Source organism: Vidua chalybeata, chromosome 22 (assembly GCF_026979565.1).
Source record: "Vidua chalybeata isolate OUT-0048 chromosome 22, bVidCha1 merged haplotype, whole genome shotgun sequence".
NCBI classification, from domain to species: domain Eukaryota; kingdom Metazoa; phylum Chordata; class Aves; order Passeriformes; family Viduidae; genus Vidua; species Vidua chalybeata.
The window spans coordinates 2,734,558-2,746,650 of record NC_071551.1 but is presented as its reverse complement, the minus strand read 5'-3'; the positions used below and the strand labels follow the sequence as shown (position 1 = coordinate 2,746,650).

The 12,093-nt window shown below is 39.9% G+C and overlaps 1 protein-coding gene across 3 annotated transcripts in view; it reads left to right on the top strand.

The window, feature by feature from the left end:
* The window catches only part of MTOR (mechanistic target of rapamycin kinase), a 63,022-nt gene extending 51,774 nt beyond the window's left edge, over window positions 1-11,248 (top strand). For all 3 annotated transcript variants that reach the window (XM_053962660.1, XM_053962662.1, XM_053962661.1), the window contains 18 exons: window positions 109-205; window positions 826-924; window positions 1,482-1,604; window positions 2,212-2,394; window positions 2,999-3,133; window positions 3,416-3,590; window positions 3,815-3,950; window positions 4,614-4,761; window positions 5,431-5,553; window positions 5,989-6,071; window positions 7,020-7,092; window positions 7,651-7,725; window positions 8,223-8,358; window positions 8,657-8,722; window positions 8,865-8,945; window positions 9,225-9,305; window positions 9,730-9,835; window positions 10,328-11,248. In XM_053962660.1, the coding sequence (XP_053818635.1) occupies window positions 109-205; window positions 826-924; window positions 1,482-1,604; window positions 2,212-2,394; window positions 2,999-3,133; window positions 3,416-3,590; window positions 3,815-3,950; window positions 4,614-4,761; window positions 5,431-5,553; window positions 5,989-6,071; window positions 7,020-7,092; window positions 7,651-7,725; window positions 8,223-8,358; window positions 8,657-8,722; window positions 8,865-8,945; window positions 9,225-9,305; window positions 9,730-9,835; window positions 10,328-10,343 (1,936 nt within the window). In that variant the 3' untranslated portion in view covers window positions 10,344-11,248. The remainder of the gene's footprint in view (window positions 1-108; window positions 206-825; window positions 925-1,481; window positions 1,605-2,211; window positions 2,395-2,998; window positions 3,134-3,415; window positions 3,591-3,814; window positions 3,951-4,613; window positions 4,762-5,430; window positions 5,554-5,988; window positions 6,072-7,019; window positions 7,093-7,650; window positions 7,726-8,222; window positions 8,359-8,656; window positions 8,723-8,864; window positions 8,946-9,224; window positions 9,306-9,729; window positions 9,836-10,327) is intronic.
* Window positions 11,249-12,093: the final 845 nt, after the last annotated feature.

Genomic DNA, 12,093 nt, shown 5'->3' with positions numbered 1-12,093 from the left:
TGGGGTTTTTGTGGTGGGGTTTTATTTGTTGGTTGGTTGGTGTTTTTTGTTTTGTTTTGGTTGTGTGTTCATTTGTTTGTTCCTAACAGAAGTATTTCTCTTTTGCAGAGTCCTTACTCTGTGGTTTGACTATGGTCATTGGCCTGATGTGAATGAGGCTTTGGTAGAAGGAGTCAAGGCAATCCAAATAGACACTTGGCTGCAGGTAAATAACACAAAGAGAAATCACAGTTCTGGGGGGTAGTTTGGGTATTTGCTGCATGATATCCATTATGATCCCTTGCTAAACAATACTCTGTAGGTGAGTGCTGAGAGCAGTGTGCAATGCAGTCTGTAACTGATTTAACCAGCACCTTGAACAGAAAAACGAGAAATGTTTCTGTATTTATATGGAGATTAGTGCATATTAATGAGAAAGAATGAAAATTCTTAAATTAGAGATGACATGCATTCAGTGGTGATCAAGTATAAAACACCACTGTCCTGCTCTGATGTAGTTCACAATCTATTTCAGGATTGCCTTGTAGAATGATTCTTGTAATTAAATGTAAAAATACTTTATTTCCTATTTAAGCATTATACATCAAGAAGCATCTTTCCTTAGTAGGATCCTGTATCAGTTTTGCACAGAACAGTTGTGATCTCATTGAGCTGTTGTACATTTCTGTTTGGAACCTTGTGTTACCCTCTGACCAATTCAAAAATGAGTGGTGGGCTTCCCTGTCTCTTTTAGAGGCTGTGAGGTCTCTAGGAGAGGGCAGAACAGCTGGTGCACTGAACACATGAGATGACAGCAGTGTTTCTTTTCCTTATCCTTACTACTAGGTTATCCCTCAGCTCATTGCCAGAATTGACACCCCTCGACCCCTGGTAGGACGTCTCATTCACCAGCTGCTCACGGACATTGGTCGGTACCATCCCCAGGTAAGCGTCAGCTGAGAGGAGTTTTCGTGCTTGTCCGATGCCTGCACAGGAAGTCACAGCAAATGATGACAGTGAGGATGGGGACAATCTCCGTTGCTGCTGCTGCTTTCACCTCAGCACTTCACATAAAAATGGAAGGAGGTGAATGAGCCATGCAGCCTGGGAAGAACTCTTTGTGTAATGTAATTTAATGTCTACTGGGCAGTGCAAATCACCGTAAATGTCTGTACGTGACTACTAAGAACCTACATCACAGGTTTTATCTAAATTTCTTTCCACAGTGCGGAATATCACAAAATCCTAAAACCTATTTTTGCTCTTCCAGTTTGAAAGAGACTCTCCATGTTGTTCTGCTATTCAGTGAATTAAAGTCTTGACAGCCTGTTGTTGGATCAGAAGACTTTCAGTAATAAATTCCTATCACTGCTTTTCAGAAGCAAGCTTGCTTCCTCCTGTTGATTCCTAAGGCTGCTGTTTGTTAATGTTTTGCCAGTTATTTAAGTTTATGTAGCTCTTCTGTGGGGTTCTAAAGTAGTATTGGTTGCTGTCCCTTGCAGGCTTTGATCTATCCTTTGACTGTGGCTTCTAAATCTACGACCACTGCTCGGCACAATGCTGCAAATAAGATCTTGAAAAACATGTGTGAGCATAGCAACACTCTGGTGCAGCAGGCAATGATGGTGAGTGCTCAGTGTAGCATTAAGTATGTTATGTTGGATGGATGGATGTCAGTTATAGTAACACAAAATGACTATTCAATGTTGATTCAGTTCAAGTATAATTAATTTGGGGTATAATTTGCAACCGCTGGTAGAAGTTACAGTATTAGTGTAATTTCCAGAGAATGCTTCCATTTTACAGTAATTCACACACTAAGTTTTTGTGTTTCCTTATGAATAAATTTAGAGAAGAAATACCTGAAAAACTTTTGTTCCTTTAAGAGGTGGTTTTGCTTAATGGGAAGTAGAAACAAAACATACTGAGCATAGCATAGAAAGAGTAATGTAACCAATTTGATAAAGGTTTTTATGAACAAATGAAAAATAATGCTTTCAGGCCAAGATGCACAAGCATGTAGAAAATTTCAAAGGTAGCAAATAAGGTGAGAAAGGTGAGAAAAGCCAGAAAAAAATGTGCCATCACTGTGGTAGTTCTTGTGGCTCCCTCTGGCTGCCAGGAACAAATATTTCGTAACATTAGGGAAGAAAGGAGTTTTGCAATTTTAAGTCAGGACCCAGTCCCAGGGATTTCTTCAGATGTTTAATCTTTTTTTCTGTCCTAAAACAGGTGAGTGAAGAGCTAATTCGTGTGGCCATCCTATGGCACGAGATGTGGCATGAAGGGTTGGAAGAAGCATCTCGTCTGTATTTTGGAGAAAGAAATGTAAAGGGAATGTTTGAGGTGCTGGAACCACTTCATGCAATGATGGAGAGAGGGCCTCAGACTTTAAAGGAGACATCCTTCAATCAGGTATCAGCAAATGGCCAAGAGGCTGTTCTTTAGGACAGCCACCTGTCCCAGATGTGTTACGAGAACCTTTGCCATTTAACACAAAAAGTGAATCTCTTGGGACTCATTTTGTTAGTTGCAGATTTCATTACTGACGTTTATCTTCAGATTTGTGTCACTTTTGGTGACTATATGAGGCCATGGTAGTCTGAACTGCCCTGGAGTCTTGTGTTGGCAGGGTGTCTGATGGGGACTATAAAATGATGATTGCTCTGCTGTTAATTATTCTGCTTTGTTCACAGTAAGCACTAGCACAGATAACAGAGAATTAACTGAGCTTGTAACCCTGCTGTTAAAGGGTGATTCTAAGCATTCAGCTCCTCCTATAGTGAAGTCTACTTGTGAGCAATGGTGTTTGATAAATTCAATGCAGATCTTGGATCCAGAAATTTCTGGATTTGCTATAAAAATGCTATAAAATTCTGATCTGCTATAAAAATGTGAGATCGAGTATTTGTAGTGAAACTTGGAAAGAGACTCTGATGCTCTTTGTAGGTGTTAAGTGGTCTCCACCTGTTACACTACAGTCTGTTGAAATTCATTTTTCTGTTGCTTTAATCCCTAGGCCTATGGCAGAGATCTCATGGAAGCTCAAGAGTGGTGCAGGAAGTATATGAAATCAGGAAATGTCAAAGACCTAACTCAGGCTTGGGATCTCTATTACCACGTGTTCCGACGTATCTCAAAGCAGCTGCCACAGGTGAGGAGGGAGATTCAGATCTTTTGTGGGTCATACAGTGCAAGTTGTCAATAGAAACCTTTGCTTTATGTTTTCTGGTTATTCACAACATACTAAGTATTGTGGAAATAACTGCATAGGGTTTGCTGCAGGTTTGGTGTTTATGCAGCACTTCCTGCAAGTACCTGAAGTATTGGTCATGGCCTGAACTGTTGTAGGTCCCTTGACAGCATGAACTCTTCAGCTGCTTCTGTGAGATTGAACTGAAATTCTAAGGGGTTGTATTTCTTTTGGTTTTGGTAGCTCACTTCTTTGGAGCTACAGTATGTGTCACCAAAACTCTTAATGTGCCGGGATCTGGAATTGGCAGTGCCAGGAACGTATGATCCCAACCAGCCCATCATACGGATTCAGTCCATCGCACCTTCACTGCAGGTCATCACCTCCAAGCAGCGACCCAGGAAGTTGACATTAATGGGTAAGAGAGAGCAGTTTTCACTTTGCTATTCCAGTACTTAAACAGTTGTTGCTCTTAGCTCCAACTAAATATTTTACCTGGTAAAACCTGTACAACCTTTCCTTTCAGGTGAGGTTTTTCTTAATCGGTCTGACTGCCACGCTTTCCAGTTTTGGGTGCATGTGTGTTTACTCTTGTCTGTTTATTCAATGAGAATAAACTTTTGTGCACTAATTCTTTTGCAGGAAGCAATGGGCATGAGTTTGTATTCCTTCTGAAAGGTCACGAAGACCTTCGCCAAGATGAAAGAGTGATGCAGCTTTTTGGGTTGGTCAACACTCTGTTAGCAAATGACCCAACTTCTCTTCGTAAAAACCTCAGGTGTGTGCTCTGTGTGATCACTGAAAATGCCTGTGCATATGTGACTCCTTACAGGTGCAGCTTTGCAAGTAAAGCTTGGCACAAGCAGTTGTTTTGGGAAGAAATGGCAAATCTTGGAACTAAGTTAATTAAAAAGAAAAACAGCATTCATAGAATTCAAACATGGAGGAAATGTATCAGAGGGGATTGTTTGTTTTGTTTAATTGAAGTCCTATCATGTAAATTGTTATGGTCTTTGAAGCAATGCCTATTTCAAGACACCTTGAGCATTGCCTTAGAAGCCTGAGAATGGATTTTTGCCAAAGATTTTTACTATAGTCATTAAATAGCTTGGTGAAGAGTCACTGAGTGCAATTCTGCAGTGTCTTTCAAGCAAGAACACATCAAATATCATGTGCAAATAACAGATCATTGTGGGTGACATAACATGTACTGTCTGAAAGCAGCCTTTCAGTGAAAACCACATAAACTTTGAGCTTGTCTGTAGATTACCTGGCAACAATCTGTGCAAAATGAGCGTTTGAAGTCTGTTTGAAAAAACAAGCAGAGCAACTACTGACAATTTGGACCAGAATCAGATTTAACAGTAGTTGTTTTAAGCATCTCAAGTATTAAGTTACAATATACAACAATTTGAGCTGTGATTCTCCATTTTTCCCGTAGCATCCAGAGATATGCTGTTATTCCACTGTCTACAAATTCAGGCTTAATTGGCTGGGTGCCCCACTGTGACACGCTGCACGCACTCATCCGAGACTACAGAGAGAAGAAAAAGATCCTGCTCAACATTGAGCATCGCATCATGCTGAGGGTAAGGGGCAAAGCTGGCAGAGGTTTTGGTACCTTCTTTTAGGACACCAGTGTCTTAGTGAAGGAACATGGTGCAAGGCTTCTTCCTCTGCCCCTTTTCTGATTGTTACAATAAATAAAAAATATTAGATAAGGGTTGCCATACATTTATTTGTTTCTCTTTTCCAGTTTTAGCAGTGACCACAAGTTCTTGCCATTTGGTAACTGATATGTGTTTGGAATTTTGCATGACTTTGATGTGTCTCATACAAGGTGCTGTGCTGCTGGCATTACAAACATTGTGTCTAAGCAGCAGGACCAAAATTGGACAGATGGGAGAAACTGAACACTACTAGAAAATTTGAAATTTGCTGCCAAAAAGGAAGGCATTTGCCAGCCTAGAAGACTTATTTGGATAATGGTTTTTGAAAAACACTTACCTGTGCAGTTTTTTAGTTAAATAGGGCTGTGTACTACTGACTTTGTGGATACTAAGTCATTTGCTATCCCATTTAAAAACAATTCTTCACTGTTGTGTGATTATCTCGCTGTGTTTGAAATATACTGGTCAGTCTACAAATAACTATAAACTTGATAAGAAATTATTTATGATTACTGTGTTTCTCACAGTACAACCAGAAGCTACTGAAGGTGGCTTTTTAATTTGCTGAATGTCACTTCTGAATTATAGATGGCTCCAGACTATGACCACCTGACTCTGATGCAGAAAGTAGAAGTATTTGAACATGCTGTCAATAACACAGCTGGGGATGATCTTGCCAAACTGCTGTGGTTGAAAAGTCCAAGCTCAGAGGTGAGTTCAACACAAGTACTGGCAGAGTGTGTAATTATCTTCTCTGCAAGACTGAGTGAGAGATGGAGTTTATTTATCCTAAACCCCAGCTGAATCACTGCAGAACATGTATCCACACATGTATCCCCACACGAGGGGCCTTACAAGGCTCAGAGCACAAGTGAAGTGCAAAGCACAAGACTGGACATTTTAGTCTCCATATACTCTGCAGGGGAGAGAAAAGCAGAAGCCCCAGAATATATTCTCTTAATGACTTAGACATCTAATCCAAGGGCACAGGGTGTTTGAACCCTCTGAACAGTTACAGAGTACTGAATCTAAGCATATCACAGTTCTGCTTTGTGCAAAATGCAAATGGTTAATGACTCAATTACAATATAAACTGAAACATGCAACATACCTGCCTGGCTTTTTCTGTTTTGTCTCCACTTGTAGGTATGGTTTGACAGAAGAACAAATTACACCCGTTCACTAGCTGTGATGTCAATGGTTGGGTACATTTTGGGCCTCGGGGACAGGTGAGTACAGCTGTAAAGGTTTCTTTTATTTAAAAGCACAGACTGTGAAGACCTATCAGTTCATTCCTGAATCTGTTCTTGTGATAACATCTTCCATTGTGGTTACTGCTGAGTTGTAGTGATACCATCTTTCAGGTCTTAATTATGCTGCTGTTATTTTCAGCACTGCATGTATGAGATAAAGTTTGTGTATCTTGAGTACAAATAAGACTTTTTTCCATTTTGAAATGAATACACATGGAAGTACATTAAGGACCACAAGTTCTAATTTTGCCCTTTCACAGAATGGGAAATCTTTCTCCATCCATTTTATGAACAATGTAACTTCCAAAATACTTTTAAAAGACAATGTGTATAGGATTTAAAATCTGTCATGCAAAAACAGCTAAACCCTTAAATGTTTTAATAACAAGAGCTCTTATTTCTGAACTTTAAAGTCTCTAACATGAAGTTATAAAACTTTGAAAATTGAATTAAAACAAAACTGGAACATGTAAGCATGAATACAGCACTGTAGTTTTGCTAGTCTGGATTGATTTTCTTCTCTATTGGTGGTAAAAAGATTTGTGTTGCTTCAAGTGCAGCATAATGCATTACATTTTTCTACACTAAATGAAATGAAAAAGCATAAAACAAGTGGAAAAACTTATCCTAACTGAAAAATAAACATTTATATCCAAGAAATGTATTGATCGTTCTTGTCCAGGAGGTTATTTAACTTCCAAGGTGAAAAGATCTCTTACTTGTGAGAGGTAATTACAAAACACACTGTCAGGAAGGTTTCCTGTTCATCCTGAGATTGAAGATCTCAGACAAGCAAGCTACCACTGGCTGTTCTTGTTCATGAAGATAAATATATTTTCAGAGTGGAGCTGCTGTGATTTACTTTGGGTTTCTGTAATGATCTGTCACTGATGGTCTGTTTTTTCTCCCACTCCTTCACCAAAGACACCCTTCCAATTTGATGTTAGACAGACTGAGTGGAAAGATCCTGCATATCGACTTTGGGGACTGTTTTGAGGTAAGTCTTTGTATTTGGACATGACATTTTCAGTAATATTTCACATTTTCTGGTGGAACAGAAATTAATCTATAAGCCAGAACAAACTGACCTTGGAGTCTGATCCTGGACAAATCCTTTGGCTCTCTTATGAGCCTCCCTTTATCTGTCTACAGGCAGGATGAAAATGGTAGGCACTTTATCTTGGAAACATGTTGTGGGGATTAGCTGACCACTGGAACAAGCAAAGAAGTGTTAACATCACTGCCATGAAAGTGGAGCAATTGCTTGGAGCAATTTAAGCTGCTGATAGTTGTTGAGCACATGCTTGAGTTTTCCCTTTGTTATCAAGTTAATCATCTGTGTTGCTGGGCACATGCTTGAGTTTTCCCTTTGTTGTCAAGTTAATCATCTGGTTTCTCCCAGTAATTTGTGAAAACTGAGGAACATAAAGCTGTGACTTTATTTCCTATTTGGAATAAAACCTTCAAGATTGTAGCAAAAAAATCCCAGTACTTAATAACTTTTAAAAAGTAAGTTAGCTATTAATTTACTTGTTCTCCATCATCATGTGTTTAGGTTGCAATGACAAGAGAAAAGTTCCCTGAGAAGATTCCATTTAGATTAACAAGGATGCTGACAAATGCTATGGAGGTAAGCAGTCCCTCTGATTTGGAGGGGACTGTTCCCAGGGAAAATGACAACCATTTCTCAGTTTCTCCTGTATTTTTTTGTTGTGGCTATTTTTTGTTTTTTACCACTCCTTAAGAACCCGAGGTGTTAATATTTCAGCTTCATTTTCTGTGAGTTAAAATATCACCTGTGATATCTGCAGTACATTACCAGTGGAAAGCAACTTTTTAGTTAGAAAATAAACTACACTGAAATTCCTCCAATTTCTTAGGCCTTCCTTAATTTCCCCATTTCAAATAGCTGTTTGTATCAACCAGACACAGTCGGGTGCATGGTACTTTACAAAGATCATCCTCATGGAGAAGAGAGCTTCTTAGTTTGTAATTAATGTGTGTCTTGTTCTCTTAATGAAAAAAGCATAGAGAAGTACAGTTCAAAGCTACTTCCTGCTCCCAGAGTGTTGGGGTTGTACTTGCAGAGTGACCAAAGCAGTTGATTCACTTCTTTTTCTTGCAAAGGTGACAGGCCTTGATGGGAACTATAGAATCACCTGTCATACAGTGATGGAAGTGCTGCGTGAACACAAGGACAGCGTCATGGCTGTGCTGGAAGCCTTTGTGTATGATCCCTTATTGAATTGGAGATTGATGGACAGTAAGTGATTCTGATAAATTAGTGACAGCAAGAGAATATGCATACCAAGAAATCCAGAAGCCTGAAATCCAGTACAATCTGATCAAACTGTTAGTTTGCATGTGCTATTGCTGTGTGCACACAGTTTTAGGGATTTTAATATGAAATTACAGCAGTGATCAGGAGATGGAAATTATTTTCAGGTGACATCAAATCTGGAGAAGGAGAAAGGCAACCAGATCTGTATTGTTTGTGGACAAATTTGCTCTGAAACACTGAAACTCCAGTTCATCCTTTCCAACTCCTTGTTTTCTTGCAGCAAATACAAAGGGCAATAAGCGCTCACGAACAAGAACAGACTCCTACTCAACCAGTCAGTCAGTAGGTGAGTAGAAAAGATGGCAGATGTCACAAATATGCTTTTCAAATTAGCTGATTAGCAGTCTTGCTAGTGTTTCCAGAAGAATATTTCAGCTGCTTTTCAGCTTCACATTTATGCTTTTGTGTTTTCATGTTGTTTTCAATAGAAATGTTGGACAGTGTGGAATTGGGTGAGACAGCTCATAAAAAAACTGGAACCACAGTGCCTGAATCCATCCATTCCTTCAGTGAGTTTCATTGTTGTTTCTATACTGATCCAGAAACTGTTCTTCGATCAGAAAATTTCATCATGATCCAAATGCAATTAAATGAGATGGGACAGATACAGTCTCTTGTCAGCATAAAAATTATCTGTGTTTTCAAATCCCACAAAGAGTTGTATCTGTAGAAAATGCATCTAGGTTTGCTCTCAAAATGGTATTTGGAAAGGGCACATCTAACAGCAGTACAAATGCCTTTATTGTTCAGATGAAATGCTAATTCTGTGTCCTACTTCTGTCTTTTAGTAGGAGACGGTCTGGTGAAGCCAGAAGCCCTAAATAAGAAGGCAATTCAGATCATCAACAGGGTTCGAGATAAGCTCACCGGTGAGTGTTTAGTTATGTTTATATAAAGGAAACTTAAAATCTGATGGATCAGCACTATCCTTAGTGTTTGTATTTTGTATTAAACCTTTAATTTAACATATTCTGCTTAAGTGGATGAGGCCATTTTCCTGGTTTTGTCCAAAACCTAAGTACTGTGTCTGCATTTAGATACAAATAAGTCTGATTTGAAAAGTACAGAGGTGTTTGTAGCTACAAAGACTTAATGTTTTGCATGTTTTAGCTTGTTAGTGGAAGTTGAATTTCTACTGTCCTGGTGTCATAGTTCGCAGCATTTAGTTGCAAAATTTTACTCTTTTAAAGTTTATAAGAAACTACTCCCCACTTGCCAGATAATGTACTTGAAGGGATTAGAACCAGGATTTGTGACTCCTTTCGTGGTTTTTTTCATCCTTTAATTTCAAAGGTCGAGACTTCTCTCATGACGAAACTCTCGATGTACCCACACAAGTAGAACTGCTCATCAAACAAGCAACTTCTCATGAGAATCTGTGCCAGTGCTACATTGGATGGTGAGTTTGTCACTCAGCTAACCTGGCAAAACTCTGCTGGAATAGTCTGAGCAGGGAACTGCTAAAGAGAACCTCACTTGAGGAGTTTGTTATTTGTAGGAGCCGTACCACGAACTGCATCTGTTCTGGTAGATTCTGCAAACCCATGGCAATGCCAAACACAGTCCTCTAGGAAATTTGCAGTTATAAGTAGTGACAAGGATTTTACATTTTAAATGTTTGAAATAAGGAATGTGGTGGTCAGTGCTTTCAGCTACACTGAAGGATAAAGCAAAGATGATTTAGTGTCATTTTGAGAGTTAGATAACTTAGAGCTATGCTTAAGGAAATAGATCTCTTTCCTGCTAATGTTTAAAAGTGCTAAAGATCACCTGGCAACTTTGCCTGTGCTCAAATGGTGCCTAGTCTGTATGGAATCTCAGTGCTTCTCAGTGTTGTCTTTGTGCAACTACATGCAAGTCAACATTATTACAATATCTTTATTTTCTTTAGGTGTCCTTTCTGGTAACAGAAGATTCCAGAGTATGCACAGCCTTTTATTCTGGAGGCTTTTTCACTCCAAACTTGCTCTTCTACAAACACAAATTGAACGTTGGACTGAAACACAGCCTTTGTCAAATATTTTTAAATGTAAATGAAAAGAGTTATTGTATATTAAAAGTTGGTGTAAGCCAATGTATAGCTGCTGTTGGAAAAACAAGCTGTCTGAAACAAAACACTTGATTTGGGTTTCCAGGACAGTGAAGACTGATTGTACCACAGACATCTATGGTTCCACTTTGTCTTTGGAGAACTGGAGATCCATTGAAAATAACTATACGGGTTTCACTCACTTTGCAATGTAACTAAGTAACTTGCAATGTAACTAAGTAACCTGGTCATTCCTGTTGATGTGGGTGCAGTGAGCTACATGCACTTGTGGAGGAGGCTTCATTTAGGTTTGGGGGAGCTGCGTAACTGGAAAGAAAGATAAGTAGAATTTTGCCATTGTTTCCTCCTGTACCTTGTTTTCAAACTTGATTTTTGCCCCAGAATTGGAAATTGTCTATCTGCTCATTACACTTGAGCCTGAGCAAAGTCAGGGTGCCTCTGTGCAGAGTGATCGGTGGCAAACGGGATGCAGGGTACAAATAAATACCACTTAGGAGCCTCCAGCAGTGTCTGGGTTAAAAAGCAGTGTTGGGAAATAACTGGGGAAAGTTAGGGTTTGGCACAGGAGGCAGACTGGGGGGAGAACTGATTGTAACTTGAAACAGAAAATAATGGTTATTAAACATGAGATTGAAGATGAAGTTATGATTTATGAATTAAAAAATATTAAAAACAATGCACAAAATACAACAGAGTAGCCATGTTTAGATGCCATGTTGTATTTGCATATTTTTGTGCCAATAAATTACATCAAAACATAAACACTTCAGCTGTGTTCTTGTTTATTCCTAAGTCTTAATTAGGCAGGGACAAGGAAGCAGATTACCATTTTTTTAAGGTTCCTGTTGCCATTGATTTGTCTTTTTGTGCATCAGTTCAGGTCATTGGCTTTATTTCCCTTCTGATAGCAGCTGAATGAAGTCTGTCAGTTGTATAAACAAACTGTGACCATGCAACCCCTAAATTTTTGGTTTCCTGGAGCTGTGATATCATCTGTGTGATAAGAACGTCAGCTTCCTTGGGCTGAGGGTCACGGCCACAGCTCCAGGCACAGCATGAACAGGATTCCCTGGGTTTCCCCAGCTGCTTGTGCAAATGCTGCCCTCCAAAAACGGGAAATGGGGAGGTGGCAGTCACAAATTTGGGTATTGGCCCTTGCCCTTTTCTGGGCATTGGTGTGGCTATCAAGGGGACTGGGCACCACGATACAAGAAAGATTATTAAACCCCTAGAGTGTACAAAGGAGGGACACGAAGATGGTGAAGAGCCTGGAGGGGAGGAGGAGCCGCTGAGAGTACTTGGTCTGTTCAGCCCGGAGGAGACTGAGGGGAAACTGATGGTAGTCTACAACTTCTCTTGAGGGGAAGAGGATGGGCACACATTGATCTTTGCTCTGTGGTGACCAGGGACAGGACCCCAGGGAACGGCTGGAGTTGTGTCAGGGGAGTTTTAGGCTGGATGTCAGGAAAAGGTTCTTCCCCCGGAGGGTGCTGGGGCACTGAACAGGCTCGCCAGGGAATGGTCACTGCCCAAGGCCGCCAGAGCTCCAGGGGCATTTGGACAACGTTCTCAGGTACAAGGTGGGGGTGGGGGTGTTGGGACGAGAG